Here is a 17,054-nt window from a genome sequence, read left to right as displayed (position 1 = left end):
TAACTGACTTTCTATAATGACAGAATTTCAATTTCTACTGAAAAGCTGTCACTGGAACATAGCAGCAGTCTAACAGTACTCAGTAACGTTGCCATACTACAGTTTATGTCAGGAAGCCTTTTTTTGTTTGTTTGTCTTAATGTTTGGAGACTCCTAATTCCCAGCAGTACAATTCCACACAAAGAAGGCCAGGACTGTCAGGCTAATTCCTCACCTTCCGAAAAGTCTATCTTCCCTAGGTACTGGTGCCAGTTCACCTGTGCCTGTGGGGGAATACAGGCCTGAAAGTTTCAAGCTGCAGGTCTGGGAGTGCTCACCTTGTGCGCAGGAGTATACAGTCAGACACGACAAGGTGGGACTGGGGGCTCCGCACTGCACCTCACGGACATTACTCTTCGTATGACACTCCTGCTATCTTACATGTGAGGGACAGGGCCCTATGAAAGACAAAAAAGATTTTCCCCCCACAAACACACAGGTTAGGGTGTCGTAAAACAGTGAAGGACAACACAGAGCAGTTCCACCTGTTTAGCCAGCTACCTTTTAGGGTTTTGTTGATACTGAAGGGTAAGAGAAGAAAATTCATCTGCATTTCCATCCGTCCTCTGGGGCTGCAGAGAGGTCTACTTACTCATTTGAGAAGGGGCAACCCTCTTATTTTCAGTGTTGCTCAGGTAGGAGCAGGAGAGAGCAAGCAATAAAACCTCGGAGAGCCGCGTAAAAAACTCTCTTAAAAAAAAAAAAAGCGTCAAGAACATTCTAAAGGCATAATTTTTGGAAGTCCCGCAGAAATCACTCAGCGTTCACGGAGAACAAACCCCACCGCAAACCCTACGCGCTTGGGTTATTTGCTTCCTCATCTTCCCTCCGGCGAGTTGTCGGCAGGACCCCCCGGGACACCCCTCGGGACACCCCTGGCACCCCGCGGCGGGCCGGCTGTGCCCCCGCAGAGCTCCCTTCCTTCCCCTTCCCCTCAGGGCGGGGACGACGCCCGCTCGCGGCCGCGCCCGCCGGCCGCGGGGCCGTTGGCGGCAGCGAGCCCCTCAGGCGGGCCGAGCCGCCCCTCAGGCAGCGCAACGCGGCCGCGAGTGGCGGCGGCGGCAGCAGCAGTGGCGGCGGCAGCGGCGGTAGAAAACGTCCTCCCGCAGGTCCTCGGAGTGGCGAATTTATCCGGTCCCCCCCGCGCCGTTCCAGGAGCGAGTTAAAAAGCGGCGGCGGCGGCGGCGCGACGTTAAAGCCGGGCCGGGAGGCGCGGGCTGCAGCTGAGGATCAGCTGCTGAGGGGAGCGGGGAGGAGCCAGCGGGATCAGGAAGCGGCGGAGTGTCTAACACCTCACTGCCATGGCTGGCTAAAGAAAAATCATCATAACCATAACAAGGGGGGAAGCGGGGGAGGGGAGGCGGCGGCGGGGGAAGGGGCGGCGGGGGAAGGAGCGGCGGGGAGCGGCGCAGGCGGCAGCATGAAGAGGAGAGGCGGCCGGGGGGGCAGCATGCGGTCGGTGGTGGGGTTCCTGTCCCAGCGGGGCTTGGAGGGGGACCCCCTGCTCACCCAGGACTTCCAGCGGAGACGCCTGCGGGGCTGCAGGAACCTCTACAAGAAGGACCTCCTGGGCCACTTCGGCTGTGTCAATGCCATTGAATTCTCCAACAATGGAGGCCAGTGGCTGGTCTCAGGTAAAGCGAACGCTCCCCGTCCCTCGCCCCCTCCCGCCACCCCCTCCCCAGAAAGCCGCTTCCTCCTCCTCCTCCTCCTCCTCGGCCGCCTCCCCCGCGGCCCGGGGGGAGGGGAGCCGCGGCGGCGCTCAGAGTCGTTGCTCAAACCCACCGGTGCCCGGGAATAATGTTTCCCAAGTAGGGATCTAAAATGGTTGACAGGTTTTAAATTCTACTATTATCGGGGGGGGGGGGGGGGGGGAGAGCCCTGGACAAAGTTTTTACGAGAGTGTTTCCAGGGCGCCGGGGGTGGAAGCTGGGGGTGCCCCTTTATTTGATGGCTTACGTGTTTCGCCCCTTAAAAGGGGGTTTTATTATTTTGGGGGGACGACGACGACGAAGGGGAAACAACCCCGCGGCGTGCATTGTGGGCGCCGGGTGACATTTGTCAGCGCCGTGGCCCGGGCCGGCTCAGCAGGGGATGGGCGGGGGTCAGCGGTCGCTGCCGGCGGGCGGGCGGGCGGGGGTCCCGCTCGGTGTCGGGCGGGGAACAGGATCGGGTTTTTTTGAGGGACCGGTCACTTTGGGACCGCCAGTCCCCCCCCGCCCCCAAACCCCAATTTTATTTGGGGGGAGGGGAGTAAGGTTTTGTTTTGTTCCTCCCCTTCCTCCCCTCGCAGGGCGCGTTTGGGGAGGGGTGGGGGGATCATCTTCGTGGGGATGTTTTTTGGGTTCAAGTCCCCCCACTCCCCCCCCAGTGCCTGGGGCTGAGGAAGCCATGGGGGGGGGGGATGCTGTCAGGTAGGAGGGAGGCGAGGGCTTGACATCAGCTGCGACACCGAGCGCAGGGAAAGGTTTTGCACCCCCTTCCCCCCAGCCGGGGAGGGGCTGCGGGGCTCGGCGGCCGGCTGCCCGCCTTTCCCCCCCACCCCAGCAGCGCTTGGCGCAGGTGCCTCTTCCTCCCTTCCCCGCCTCCGGGCTCGGAGGGGCGGCGGGGGAAGGAGGCAACTTCAGGCCGGGGCCTGGCCGGGCGCTGCTAGGCCGCGCTCTCCTCGGGCGGCTCTTAGCGACAGGCCGGGCAATCGAGGGCCTATCCCGCCCGCGGCGGGGCACGGCGCGGCGCCCCGAGGGCTCGGGCCTCGGGGGGCCGCGGCGCCCCGCTCCCGCCGAGCCGCGGGACCCCGCGTCCCGCTGCGAGGGGGCAGAGCCCTTCGGGGCGGCGGGGAGACGGCTGCCAGCCCGGGAGGGGCTGCCCCCGCCGCGCCCGCCCTGGGGGCCGACAGGCCGCGGAGCGCAGCGTCCATTGCAGGCCGCGGGCGGGGGGCGTCGCGTCCCGGCCCTTGGCGGGGGTGGGGGGTGGGGGGAGGCGGGCCGGAGGGAGCAGCCCCCCTTCCCTTGCCCTCCGGCGGGCCGGGGCTGCCGACAGCTCCCTCCCCCGGGGCCGGGCTGCGGCGGGGAGGGCCCGTTCCCTGTCGTGCGGGGCAACGGCCCCCGGGGGAATTGCAGAGCTCCTTGGCATCAGGCCGCGGCAGCTTTGTTGAGAGTGGTCTCCCCGCTTGCAAGAGGGTAATGGCCCAGTTACCAGCCAAGGCGTGGAGGAGGGGCGAGAGGGTCTCGGTTTTGCTTGGCCACCCTCTGGTGGGCTGTAAATAGAGACGGGCTACTGAGGAAGGCGATGGGGGCACGGCTGGGCGGGCTGCTGTTGCCTTGCTGTGGCGTCTGGGCAGAGGCGGCCTCTGTCACACAAAGGTATCAGTAGTAACTCCAGAAATAACAGAGGGTTTCAATAAAAAGTTATTACGGCTCTTCGGTTGCCTTTAAGCAAGGACAGAATAAAAACACCTTATAAACATAGAGTGGAAGCTGATACACTGAGACCTTCCTAAATTTAACTTTCTTACCTGAAGAAACTTACACTGTAAGTCCAGTGATTTCCAGGATAAGTGCCCATGAAGGATCTTAGTGTCACTGTCAGGGATTCTTTTATCTATCTACACATGCAACTTTTGTGATACTCATCCATTTATCTTGCAGGGATATATATATATATTTGTACATGCACATATACAGGTATATACACATGTGTGTTGGAAGGGAATGCTGATTCATCTATTCTAAATTTCCCAGATGTGCTAGAGTTGGCATGCTAGTTTGTACTGGTCCTTCTCCAGTAGTAAGTAGAGCTGTATATTTCTATTTATAAAGCGCTACGGAGAGCTCAAGTGCATCTGTTGTTGCTTTTTTATTTTCTGTAATAAGTGATGGAAACACCATCAGTATTTTCTGTTCTTCTTGCTTGAGAAAGCCTCAGGAGACACTTCAGGTCTTGTCATGTCATTGATGCACTTACCTATGTTGACATCTGTTCTTTAGGTGGAAGCATAAAAAGTTGAGGGCTAGAAGGGAGTTTTAAGAATTAATTTTGTCCAAGCTGCCTGAGTCAAGGTAGCTGCAGTGAGAGAATGGAGGCAGAATTCCCATCAAGTGGACATCTAAAGAAGCGTACGTAAAAGGAAGGCTTTCAAACGATGTCCACTTTTAAATTTCCTAACTACTCATAAAACTACAGAATGCTTAAAGGCAGTAAGCTTTTCCTCCATATGCAGAAGATAAATGGTACTAGAGTTCTACCCTCCTAAATTTCATGAAATGACTAGGAAGCAAGTGAGGGGAAAAAAAAAGGCAGGGGTGGGAAGAGGATGCTTAAGTTCCATGTGTTAGCAGTGCACAAATATGGGATAATTAAGAACAGACTACCTTAAATCTGACCTTGTATTGATGTCCTGAGAAAATGAAGAGCTCTAATTATGGTAACTGTTTTTAACAAAGTTTTACATTATCTGTGACTGTAAGATCTAGAATACTTTATGTGATACAGCAACAGCAGGCAGGTGCTTTGTTCTTCAGTCAAGAATAAGAAATTACAAGGTGAAAGATTCATAGATGGTCTGTTAAATTTCATGCTGTTAGAAGCCCAGGCTTCATTAAAATTACACTCAAACCACTCCTTTTTTTAAGGTCATACTTAATCTTGAAACTCTGAGAAATAGCAAAAGCAGAAAAAAACAGGAGAGCTCAGATGAAAGATAAAAGAAGAATATAAGCTGCTTCTAGTTTGAAGTTTTCTGAAGCTTCAGAAGTCTTCCAAATGCAGATAAAGCCTTAGAATAGATGGCATGTGGGTCTCTCCTCCCTCAAAATAGTCAGCGTGCTGAGGTATGGATGAGATGTTAGATGCTTCCATCTGCACTTAAAGCAGCTAAGAGAGTTGATGGGGATATAGGAGTCTGTGAAAACGAAGAGTGCAAGCAGTCTTTTCAGTTGTTCAGTCTTGGTTAATATGTATATTCTTAACCTACAGGGGTCTGCTTCAGCTAATGGACCTGTTAACAATTTAGACCTTGTTTTAGAGCTGGTTTAAGTACAGTTTATACAGTGCATTCATAGTGACTATACTGATGCCATTTAAATGCTAGCCTGCATCCAGATTTGTGCTGCATTGGCTGGAATGCTTTTCTTGGGTATGTGTCCCGCGTTATTTTTTTTTAATGTATCTCTCAGAAGCAAGTCTGTAAGGCTAATGATTACTGTTTCAGTAAACATTTCAAACTGCTTAAACAGGGTTTGTATTACAGTTCCAGATAGTTTTCCTGTTAGGATTTTGGAGAGCGCTTCAGTGTAGACAAGCCTCAGCAGGCCTCCTGAAAGCATGTTTGAAACTTTTTCGTATCTTAACTTCTTTAAATCTTGTATTGGAGATTACACATTTAATAGTAATTAATTTGGTTCCTCACCATGTTTTCAAGTAAAAAATTCGAGGTCAACAAGTTGGGTTGGGGGCCAGTCTTTAGGCTTTTGCTGTACCTGTGTGAAACTCAACAGTGTCACTTTAGAGAGGGGGAGAAAGAGAGAGAGAGAGACTAATGTTTTGGGGCAGGAGTGCTAGAAGAAGGGACAGGCATAAGGACAAGAATTAAAGAAAACTGAGAGAAATGAAAGGAGGAGGTGGATACTCAGGAGAACATGCAATGTGACAAGTAGAAAAGACCTATCTGTAGAATGACACAAAGGGAGAGGAAACTTAACCTATAAGAAATGTGTAAGTGGGCTGAAATTAGTTAAAACTAGCTTCTGGATGGAGTTGAAAGATTTTATTGGACAAAATGGGTCTTTGCAACATTTCATATACTAGGTGGTGATATTTTTCTCTTAACAGTTTGAGAAACACATGACTGTCCGTGCATGGAAATTATATTTACCATGCCATGATATGCAACTGACTTCTTCCCTCAGATATGCCAGGCATCTCCTTCTGCAATTTAGCTTATTAAGAATCATCTTTACTTAGTCTGTGTAACAGGCTTTCTTTCTGCCATCCTCAAGTTTGGTGGATATGTTTTCCTGTTTGTTTATCTGACTGTCATTTTTCATGCCTGCTATCTTTTACAAACATGAGTATCTTTATCAGAACCTCCCAGGTTTTTTTTTTTCCATACTTTAAACTGCACTTTCAAGATAACTTCTGGGAAGTACTGTAATCTGAGGCTTACTTAATCCACGCATATGTTCTTTTTCTCTTGGCTTCTTTTTCCCTCACCAGATAATGCAAAAATTAATAGCTCTTCTATGATTGTAAATTTGTAGGGATGCAAGAGAGTACTGGAAATTCATCTGTCATTTGGTTGCCATGTAAATCTGAAGGAGCATGAGCCTAAAACAGGGGAGTGAGGTGACTTTAGCAAAGGTAGTGGAATATTACTTCTGAAGTAAGGGGATTGTGTATCAAATATGTTCTAAAGAGTGGCAGTCTTGATCTTAGTCTTTTTGTATCAAGCAGAATTCTGTGTGAGGAGGGATATTAGCTCCAGTTACTATGTGATGTTTTTGTAAATGTTTGAGAAATTATAAAATTTAAAGATGATACCAGGAAAGGCAGCAATAATTTTAGAAGATAGGAGTTGAATTTAAAGTTAATATACATTACCTGGAAAAAAATGTCATGTGGTTTGACAGGGACAAGTGCAAACTACAGCATGTAAATAGTCAACTCTACAAATATGCTATGGAGACTAGAACATAGTCCTGTAAAGAGGATCCAAATGTGATAGTAGATCACAACATAAATATCAGACATGATAAAGCATGTGAAGTAATCCTGCTTTATTTGGTGCTGTTGGGGCCTCAGATGGAGCCCTGTGCTCAATTTTGGGCACTGTACTTTGAGAAAGGTACGACCAAACTAGAGAAAGTTTAGAAGAGGGTATGAAGAATGATCAGAGGTCTAGAAAAATTAAAGACTGAAAGAAAGGGGTCCACTTCGTCTACAGAAAGAAAAGCTGAGTAGAGATGCAAATCTTAAGATGCATAAAAGTGTTTTTAATTATTATTACATAAAGTTGTTAAACTCTTCTTTGTCCACTGCGAATAGGACAAAGAAATAGTCTTAAATTATAGGAAGAAAGATTTTAGGATGCTGTTTGATCTTATACTTCCACTTCATCCTGTAGTTCATTCACTTATTTTTCCTCTCTGTTTGTAATGTGGCATTTTTAAAGGTTAAAGCTGGTATGATGGAAGCATCTGAACAGGGGGAAGGAATAGGGAGGGAGAGGTTGTTTGTCCAGCAGTTGATTTTCTGTCAGGTCACCTTCTTTAACCTACTCATCCTCTGGCTGCATTACCACTGAATTCAATGGGAGGGGAAAATAGCAGGAGCACATGGCAAGGGGGAGTGGGATTATATGTAATGTCAAACTGCACCCTTGGGCTAGATATTAGGATAATCTGCCTAATGGCAAGGATAATGAAGCACCGAAATAGGCTGCCTAAGGAGGGTGTGAAATCTACCTCGGTGGTTTTTTAAGAACAAACTAGACACACATCTACTGGGAATAATTCTGACACAGTCTGGCCTTTTGCCCATGGCCAGGGGTCAACTAAGCGATCAACTTCTTGAAATACCATCCGATCAGACTTTCTGTGATTCATGCAACTTCTTGAGTAGAAACAAGCAATAAGATTAATCTTTTATGTTATGATTTAGAAGTCTTGCCCATTTGCCATGTAGGTTCTTCAGTGACTGGACCTGGTATACGGGAGACAAAGAGGAGTAGCAGTCTTGAGCTTTGTCCACATCAGCAAGGTGGATACACTTTAAAACTGCAGTTTTTAAGTCCTAACTGGTGTGGTTTTTGAAGTGCTTCTGTTGGCACACAAGAATTCAAGCGTGTTTCATGAGCTACGCAGATACTGTTTAGACTAGATCTGCTTTTGGCAAGGGTATCTTCTGGCCCACTCTGAACCATTTTAGGACTAATAAGAACAGCCCTGGACTACAGTTAGATCACTGTTACTATGAGGTAGACTTTTCTTCCAAATTTAATTGTGTATAAATTTAGTGATTACCTATTTAGGAGATAATCAGATCAGGAAACTTTTTTGGTAAGAACTAGTCCAAAAGCAGGGTGAAACTAGAATGCTTTGGTTTAGGAATGGTGGAGGCAGTGAACTGTTGTGCTGAAATATATGCCATGCTGAGTCATTTGGGACCTATTCAGTTATCTAGAATAGGCATATTCTACCTATAGTGTTTGTGCAGCTTAAAAAAAGCCCCCAAGCCACCCCCGCCTCCCCAAATCCAAACCCAAACCCCAAAAGAAATAACTTGGGGGGGGACGACACACACGACACCCTGTTTGGTTTTTTTCCCCCAAATCTTGGGGTATACAGCATGCACAAACCGTTCTGAAGTGGGCAAACTGTGAAGACAAGGCATTTTTAATTCTTCAGGGAGGTCCACTTCGGGCCCACAGGAGCTAGAAGATTGTCAAGAGTGAACACAAAGTGTTTGTCTAGTTAAGAATCTTTTTCAGGATAGCTATCCCAAGATCTGAAATGCAAGCTTTTCTTTTAGGTATGTTCTGTTAAATATCTTCTGCATAGAATTCCTTAATCTTGCCTGTGTCTCATCAACATTAGTCAGAAGGCCCAAAGCATTAACAAAGTCTTCCAGTGACTTGGGGCAGGGAAGAAAGGTGTGTTTGTGTATTTTTCTTTCATGTGTGCTTGTAAAAAAAAATTGGAACACTGCTCTTCTCTACATCAAGAGTAATATGGGAAGGTGATAAAATTTCCATCCTCTCTGACCACAAATACTTCTTTGGCCTGACTTCTCTTCCTGCTGCACTTTGGTTTTGAATGTGGAAGCAGGTTTGACCCATAATGAACACTGAAGTACTTGACTAATTAAATCTTTCAAAATGTGGTTCCTTTTTGAAAAGTAACTATAGAATGGCATTGTATGATTCTTAGCTGGGTCGCACAAACTTTTACTTTTCAAATTGTCAGTCACGCAGTCAGTCATGCAGTCCTAAACAGAATCAGCAAAATAAGATGTAAGTGAAGCTATTCCACCTTGAAGATGTCAAACTTGCTGCTTCTGACACCATGAACTGAAAAATTACAAATTCAACACTTTATGCGGGGCTTCAATTTCTAGAAAATCCGCATGTGGAGCCTTGGTATTTTCATATGAGGCCATATATCCAGGTTTTGCAGGTGTATAGTAAACCTGTTGCTGTTGATACATGCTCTGTATCATGTCAAGGACATACCCTTGCCATAACACAGTTACTCTCTTTGGAGAGCATTGCAGAGTTATCAGAAGTTTGTGCAGTGGGTCCAGTGCTTTTTGAAAAGTGTTGAGTGGCTTCTGCTTCACATGTTGTAGAATTGGTGTACATGCACAATAAATCCACCATAAATTGAAAGCATTTTAATCTGCATTCACTCATCACCTGTACAAAATGAATGCTATAGGCCTGGAGTTTCCTATAATTCTCAGACTTGTAACTTACATTGCATGATGTGCATGCACTTTGTGTCTGAAGAATCATGCTTCTCTTCTACAGAGTGTAAAAGCTCTATATGTTACATTTTCTTTCCTGTCTCCCTGTATACCTGTCCACACGCATGTGCCTCCCTCCTTTCTTCCGTCTTATTCCAAAGGTCAGCTTTTGGTAGTGGAGATTGGATTTGCTGGTTCGCACCTCTCCTGGTTTCAGTCATGTAAGAGTTGACTTTTCTTGGGTGTATTTGCCTGTGACTTAATACTTCTTTTTCTTTTGTATGAGAATGTAGAGACTGGTAAAGTGTCTTTCTGCCACAAATCCTCTGTGACTGGACACATTGGTAAGGCTTTTTCTTTCTGGTGGAACTGGCCTTAAGTCAGAAGTATTTCTGGAATAGTTGAATTGGAGTTAGAAGGGAGCACTCTTCCAGTCCAGTTAACATTATCATTTTATTAAACTTTTCTGTCTCAGTGGGGTATGAGAGGAATAAAACTGAGGCATGAAACGTGTAGAAGCTCTCAAAGACAAGTATGTGCAAGACAATACATAGATGGAGAAGGGACAGGGTTGCATGAGTGTGGGGAGCATTTAAAAGCTCCTAAACTGTGTAACATGTGCCACCACAAAGGCAAACAGAGTTCTCAGGCTGCTGTAGTGTTTCGCCTCAATAATGATGCCCTTTGTACCAAAGTCTTACGGAGATCTAGGTGTCTGGGAAGAGAGAGACATTTGGGTTCGGTAGGAAGAGTTGTTTCTAAGCTGGAGCCAGAGGAAGCAGGCACTAAGGTGTAGAAACTTGTAAAAAAGCAGGTAGTGGCAACTTTAACACTGTCAAAGACTTTTCTGCACAGGTTGCAATTTATCTGATTCCTTCCATACTGTATGTGTGCTGGAAACCACAGTAACATTTGTTGTCTTTGAATATCTTCATTGTTTTTGTTTGTATTTGGACTAGGTGGGTAATGGAAATGAGTATGAGTTTGCTGTTAGAGTGAGACACCTAGATGGCTGTGCCATCAGGTGGGAGAATGTGTAGACTTACTGCAGTGGTTTTGCAAATTGGTTTGCTATGGTAACAATTAGCAACAGTATGTTATTATATTTTGCCCTGAAAAGTCTTTTACAGAAGTCTTGAAAGACAGTAAATGTAGTCTGATAGAAGCAATATTGGTGTTCACCAGCCTCAAATGTTGCTTAAATTGTTTGCCAGGTAGTGATAAATTTAAGACCTGGCTGTTGGCAGCTTTGGAAAGTAACCACTTTAAATGTGACAATCGCTTCTTGATTTTAGTGTGACTAACGTGGTCATATGTTTCAGCAGTCATGTATTTCGGTGTATCCTTATTACTAGCTCATATGCAGTCACTAGGGTGCAAATACAACTTTCTCCTATTTCTAGACAGCAAGGAATCTAAGCTCTCATTAGTTTAGTTGACCATCAATTACTGTGAGTTTTTCTGGACCTGTCACATTTGACTCTTATTCCCAGTAGTTACCAAATGCATCAGGAATCTTTTTATCATGGGTTCCTGTTTGCTCTGTAAAGTACAAAATCAGGAGGAGGAATACACAATTATTCATGGAGCATGGGTAAGCATAACATGCAGCTGTACTGTCTATCAAAGTGATTGTCATAAAATCTGTTAGGAGACTTAAAGGCTGAGAGACTGTTAACTTAAAGGATGTTTGACATAACTCAGTTCCATGGGAAAACTTCTTAATAGCATCATATGATGTAAAAAGTTTTAAGAAATCTGATTAACAGTAGTCATGAATGCTGTTTGTGCATTTACCTCTTCTTGAAGTAAACTGCAGACAAATTAATTTCAGTTTCCTTTTGTCTCTGTTTCATGCATTTTCCTTTTGGATAGCAGCTCAGAAGGAGCCAAGTTTATGCTTTTGATTGTGCAAAGAAGCAGTAAAATGTTTTAACTGAATTTAGCATGTTTCTAGTGGCACTTTTGACTTGTGATGCCATTCTCTTTCATTTGTTATTAAAGACAGATACCAAAAATATTTTGAGTCTGACTTCAAGAAGCTTTATTCAGATTTTTACAGGCATTCAAAATTGATATTGAGAGTAGTGTCTAATACAATAGTATCTTGAATTTTTTTCTCTTCATAATAAACAATAGTTTAATGCAATTGAAGCATGAACAGAGTCTAATATTTGTTATATCTGTGTATTTACCAGACAGAGAAGGAGGCACTTAAATATATTTGTGCATAGAGCTCTGAACTGAGAACTGCACCTAGGCAAGCAATTAGAAGCACAGCAAGCTGTAAAGCAAGAGAGTTGAACTTCTTTTTCCCAGTTATTCTCTTTGTCAGGAGTTCACCTTACAAATGTCGGTCTTAACCTTTACAGATCTCGAAGCATGACATAATTGTGTATGCTGAAGACTTCTGAATGCTTCAGTAAAATGTTTTTATGGCCGCATGTCAGTCCTGTAGCGAACCTATGCTATGAAGGCTTTGCAAAGACTGCTAGAGGAGATACAGTTGTTGGTGAAAGGGAGGAAAAAAGCTCCTGTTTTATGAATAACATAAGTGATGCTGGCGACAAGGAGTTGCTGTAGAAGCATTTTGCCAACATGCTTATGTTAATTTGGCATGTAATTCTTCTACAGCTTGCCACAGAATTTTACATACCAGTAGAATTCTGAGTCTCCAGGTTGCTTTAGGTTGTCACTGTGTTGGCAGAACAGCAGCTGTTTAATTCAAACTTTTCCTGCTGATTCCTCTGTTTTCATTAATACTAATTAAATACCTGACTGCATGGCATTTTAATGTAAATGCCTGTCTGTATATCCAAACCCTTGCGAAGTATAATTTTTTTAATGCTAATTAGGGTTTCAGCAAAGCCTTTTATGAATAACTGTAGAGTTAAATAACTTGTCTGTCATCAATTTACACATGGCTCAGGCAGTAATGCACATTTCCTTTCTGTCTTTTAGGAGGGGATGACCGCCGGGTCTTACTTTGGCATATGGAAGAAGCCATCCACTCAAGAGTCAAACCAGTTCAGCTGAAAGGGGAGCATCACTCTAATATCTTCTGCCTAGCTTTTAACAGTGGCAATACGAAAGTGTTCTCTGGAGGTAAGGAAGGAGGAGCACCCTGATTTCACAGGGGTTTGCACTGTGAATGCCTTAGAGTAGAAGCCGTGAGCAAGATCCTGCCACACATGAAAGGTCTTTTCCCAGTCCCTTAAGGATCTGGAAGGTGTCCTTAATCAGCAGCTGAAGGTTCTTTGGGAACAAGGAAATCTTTAGGTAGCACAACATTTTCAATTTTGTCATGCTTTTCCTTTCCCAAACCCTGGTGTAAGTGCATCATGTCTTGAGCTGTCAGGAGAATCCTGGGTCCAGTCTGCCCCACCTTGTGCCACAGACTGTGGAACATGGTCTGTGTTATTCCCTCATACCTGTACTGAGAGCAAACCCTGCATCCTCTTTGGCACTCAAGCCTGATGCTTGAAAATCTGTGCTGCTCCTAGGTGATTTTAATGCACCCTTAGATGGCTAATGAAGGGCTATTGCCATCTATTGGTGGATCACTTGTCTCAGACCTCATTCCTCACTAGATAAGTGTCTTCCTTTTAGAACTGTTGGCAGTTGGGCTCTAATTGGCCTTGATATTCTTCATCTTTTTAAATATGAATCCACTTTTTTAACAGAAAGTTTAATTCAGTCTGAAAACTAACATAAGGAGAGTGGACATGTACTTGTTCTGGGGTAATAATCCCTAGAATTTAGGTTCATTTCACCACTTGATTTTTTTTGAAGTATTGAGGTAGGGAGGAAAATTGGATTGAGAAGAAAAAGGTGCAAGGCTGTCAAAATGCGGTCAGTGTCATTTTCTGCTGTACTTCATTTCCTCTATCTGACATGATAATAGAATGGACAGGAATTTGTATCTTTCATCAGTATGTCTGTTAACATACAGCTAGACTTATTTTAGGATATTATGAGACTGCTTTGTCAGAGCCCTTCATTACCTTTTTGAACCAAGATTTGTGAACAGCAAATCAGTGCTATAAATTGATTCTAAGTGCATGTGAATGGCGGAAGCTTCCCATCCTTCAACATTGTTAAAACTATAACATCCCTTAGGAAAAAAAAAGGCATGACAAAGCTTAAGATGGTGCCAAATTTTAAGGATGAAATGATTCGGATATACTTCTCAAGTGGAGAAAACCCCAAGAATGTCGAATAGCGATGCCTATCTTCTGATTTTGGGGACTGCTGTTTGTTTTATGAGAAAGACAGCAGTCTACACTGTCTTCAAGTAAATGTATCTTCATGACTGATTCCAATGACGTTTTGGGCTGGAGCCTGTTTTACTTAAGTTTGAATTCAGACAAATGGAACCTTATATGAATATTCAAGGAATGAACTGTGCCAAATCTTGCTGGAGCAGCTGTAATGGTATTTTCTCATTTCCAACTCAACCCTTTGTCCATTGGGGCCTGCTGTCAGAGGCTACTGTTTTCACAGGAGGGCAGCAGAGTAGTTTGACTGTACCTTGCCACTGCAGTTAACACCTTCAGTTAAAGATGTACATCACTGATTATGGTGGATTTTTGCTAAGATGCCAGGTTAGATGAGCTGTGACAGCTGATGCACAGACAAACTGGCCGTTCTCATTTCTTTTTCCTCCTCCAGTTTGCATAAACACACTGTGCCTTTGCCAGAAATTATTTCCATTGGAGGAGTCAGGAACTCTTTCAGCTGCTCCACCAAGATTCACAGAGCTCATCTGCAAGGGCTGAGTCTGACTCTTGGATCCCTTGTAAAGAGTCATTTTGCTGCATGGCCTAGATGTACCATCTGTTTTATCTGTGTTGGTAAAATGGGGCTAACTATATTTATTCACTCAACAATGCTCTGGGAGATTCTTAAAAGGTCTGAAAGAATTGTGGATCCTAAGATCTATTGGTCGTCACCCTCCCCAGTATGGAGGGGTTGGAGGTGTATTCAAATCATGGAAGCTGAAATACTTCAAAAAACCCCTAAAAGTTAGAGTATGGAAACAAGCACAAGGTGCACAGGACTCAATTCATTCTTTAAATAAAGCTGCCGATGACTCATGACTTAGGATCTGACAGCCTTTCCCTAAAGCAGCTCTTGATAGCAGAAGAGAAAGGATTTTCCACTTCAGTACAAATTGGATTGCATCCAAGGAATTTCAAAGCTCTTTGCTTTGAAGGAGTGCATGTGTAGCAAGCACCACATGTAGCCATTGCAAAAATGGAAGGCAGGAACTGAGTGGACAGTGTTTTGCATGTAATCTCTGGAGAAAAAAAACTGTCTCAAGATAGCAAAGAAGTTCCCATCCCTGAAGAATACTGTTGTCCTTCCTTGTCCACATGCACTGAGAGTAGAGCAGCATTTGAAATGCAAGATCCCTCTTAGTAAACTGCATGGACTGTTTTTTTGCATTTAGTGTTAGGTATATGTAAAGCTGAAATAAACCTACAAGGAACTGAATTTGTTTCTGTAGGGACCTGATGTGACAGTTATGGGGCTTAGGCCACCTTAACTCTGCTCCTCTGTATGTGCTCTGCAGTATTTCATCCTCACAGGTGTCATTGAAGGGAATGGCAGATACTTCTTGTCTTTCTGATCATTGTAACTGCAGTTATCAAAACAAGAGAGATTATAAATGGGAGGGTTGCATATACAAACGAGTTATTCTCAGTGAAGAATGAACTCTCCTGTGTTAAATAAAACACTAAGTGGGAACCCTGCTGGGCTGAACAGCAGTGACATTTTGTCCAGGGATGAATCCTTACCAGAAGCAACCAAGCAGTTTGTGGTTAGATTTTTATCACCACCTTCTCCCACACACAAAACAAGAGAGGAGCAGTGGTTATTACACACACCCTCTCCTTTCATTCTTTCTTTCCCGTTTGGGAGCTTGTGATGGAAGGGAAGGTTGATTCCATGATGACTAGAGGCCTGAAGCCAGGCATCTAGAATGATTCTCATGTTCATACTGCATGGAGAGTGAGGTGCAAGAGTGTCTGCTGGAGGAAATTTTGTCACTGGGGAAACTAGACTACATTATTCACTGGTGAAATACATAGGCATTAGAATAGTTTTACTAGGTATAAACCTTGCCTGAAATGTATAATGGGCAGTTTCCATTGCAGTTAATGATCAAAGGACACTTACACATAAGTGACTTGTTTATTGTACCACGGAAAAGATGAGCTACTGCAGTAATCTAAGGCTGGCCCGATTTAACTAGGTGCCTGTGCAAAGAGCAAGTGGATGTAAAAAAATCTCACAGCTCATTAGTCAAAGAGAAACTTTCTCATATTTCTTCTGTTGGGACAGAATACAAATTGAAATGTGTATGGGATAAATGAAAACTGAGTCAGCCGAATGCTTAAGAATCATAACATGAAATCTTGCTCCTTCTGAACCTCTGGCTTTGGTGTACATTAGGAAAGCTTCCCAACTTGATAATCGCAACTCCAAAGACATACTGAGCATAAAAATGTGACACTGGGCTTTCTGTTTTTTTTTCTTTTGAATTAAGTATAAATGTGTGTCTCCCTAAATATTTCTAAAGAGGCGTTGCCAAATTAGATGAATTAATATTCAGTGCAAAGACTAAAAAGAAATACTCTGTTGCTATAGCTTGAAAAACACTGCATGAGCCAGTGGAATTAACTTTGTAGCTGTGACCCTCTTAGTCTGCATACATGTGGTTAGTTTCCATTGTATTCAATGGATGTGATCAAAGAAAAGTGACATGATTGTCTGGTTACTTGGTTTGCTTTTTGTTAATGCAAAAGAAATGACACTGGATGTCATGTTTGTGCCTTCTCAATGGTTGCAAACCCCTGAACGCTGACAGTGTGAACTGGCAGCATTTGAGCTGGGAGCCCAGTGCATTTTGCTTATGGCATTTCTTTTCACCTTCCATTATCTTTTTTATGGAGCATCCTCTGAGCAGGAAGAAAGGTGTATTCACATGAGAGTTAAAGGTGTTCTGCTGCTTCATATAATAGTCTTCTCTTTACTGCAAATGTCCCAAAACTCAAGCTGAAACTGAGCAAAGAATGATCAGTAATGCAGTTAAGTAGAATTACTTGTTGAGCAGTAGCAGATGGAATGGATTGGTGCATTTGATCATGTCTGGAAATGTCACATGAAGCCTTTCACATAACTGAGCAGAGGGCTGACCACTTGGCAACTGAACTGGTCTTCTCTCTGCTTCAGTTTTGTTTTTGAAATAGAAAATAAATAAAAAAAACCATTTATTGTTTTCTATTTTTTTCTTCACTCTAATGCTTTTTAACCACTGGAACATGATGTTAAGTGTTTATATTTCTCTTTATAGGCAATGATGAGCAAGTTATACTCCATGATGTTGAAAGGTAAATAACACAGTTTGCGTTTCCACTGCTTCAAGAGCTCCCCTAATGTCAACTCACTGGAAGCACTTTCTGTTTTAAATGAATGGTCTGGGAGAAGATCACAGTGTTTTAATCCTGAAACATGCTTTTTATTTATCTAAATTCATATCTGGAATGAAG

The 17,054-nt window shown here is 44.1% G+C and overlaps 1 protein-coding gene across 2 annotated transcripts in view; it reads left to right on the top strand.

Moving 5' to 3' along the window:
• Window positions 1-1,418: 1,418 nt before the first annotated feature.
• Window positions 1,419-17,054, top strand: part of DCAF5 (DDB1 and CUL4 associated factor 5) — a 75,238-nt gene continuing 59,602 nt past the window's right edge. Inside the window, exons 1-3 of one of the 2 annotated variants that reach the window (XM_049825301.1) lie at window positions 1,419-1,673; window positions 12,460-12,603; window positions 16,859-16,895. In XM_049825301.1, coding sequence (XP_049681258.1) covers window positions 1,460-1,673; window positions 12,460-12,603; window positions 16,859-16,895 — 395 coding nt within the window. In that variant the 5' untranslated portion in view covers window positions 1,419-1,459. Of the gene's footprint in view, window positions 1,674-8,907; window positions 11,093-12,459; window positions 12,604-16,858; window positions 16,896-17,054 lie in introns of those variants that run through there. The other variant, XM_049825302.1, reaches the window with a different exon arrangement.

Source organism: Accipiter gentilis, chromosome 22, assembly GCF_929443795.1.
Source record: "Accipiter gentilis chromosome 22, bAccGen1.1, whole genome shotgun sequence".
Taxonomy (NCBI): Eukaryota; Metazoa; Chordata; class Aves; order Accipitriformes; family Accipitridae; genus Astur; species Astur gentilis.
Note: the sequence above shows the minus strand (reverse complement) of the source record. Positions and strands in the feature narration are given on the sequence as shown.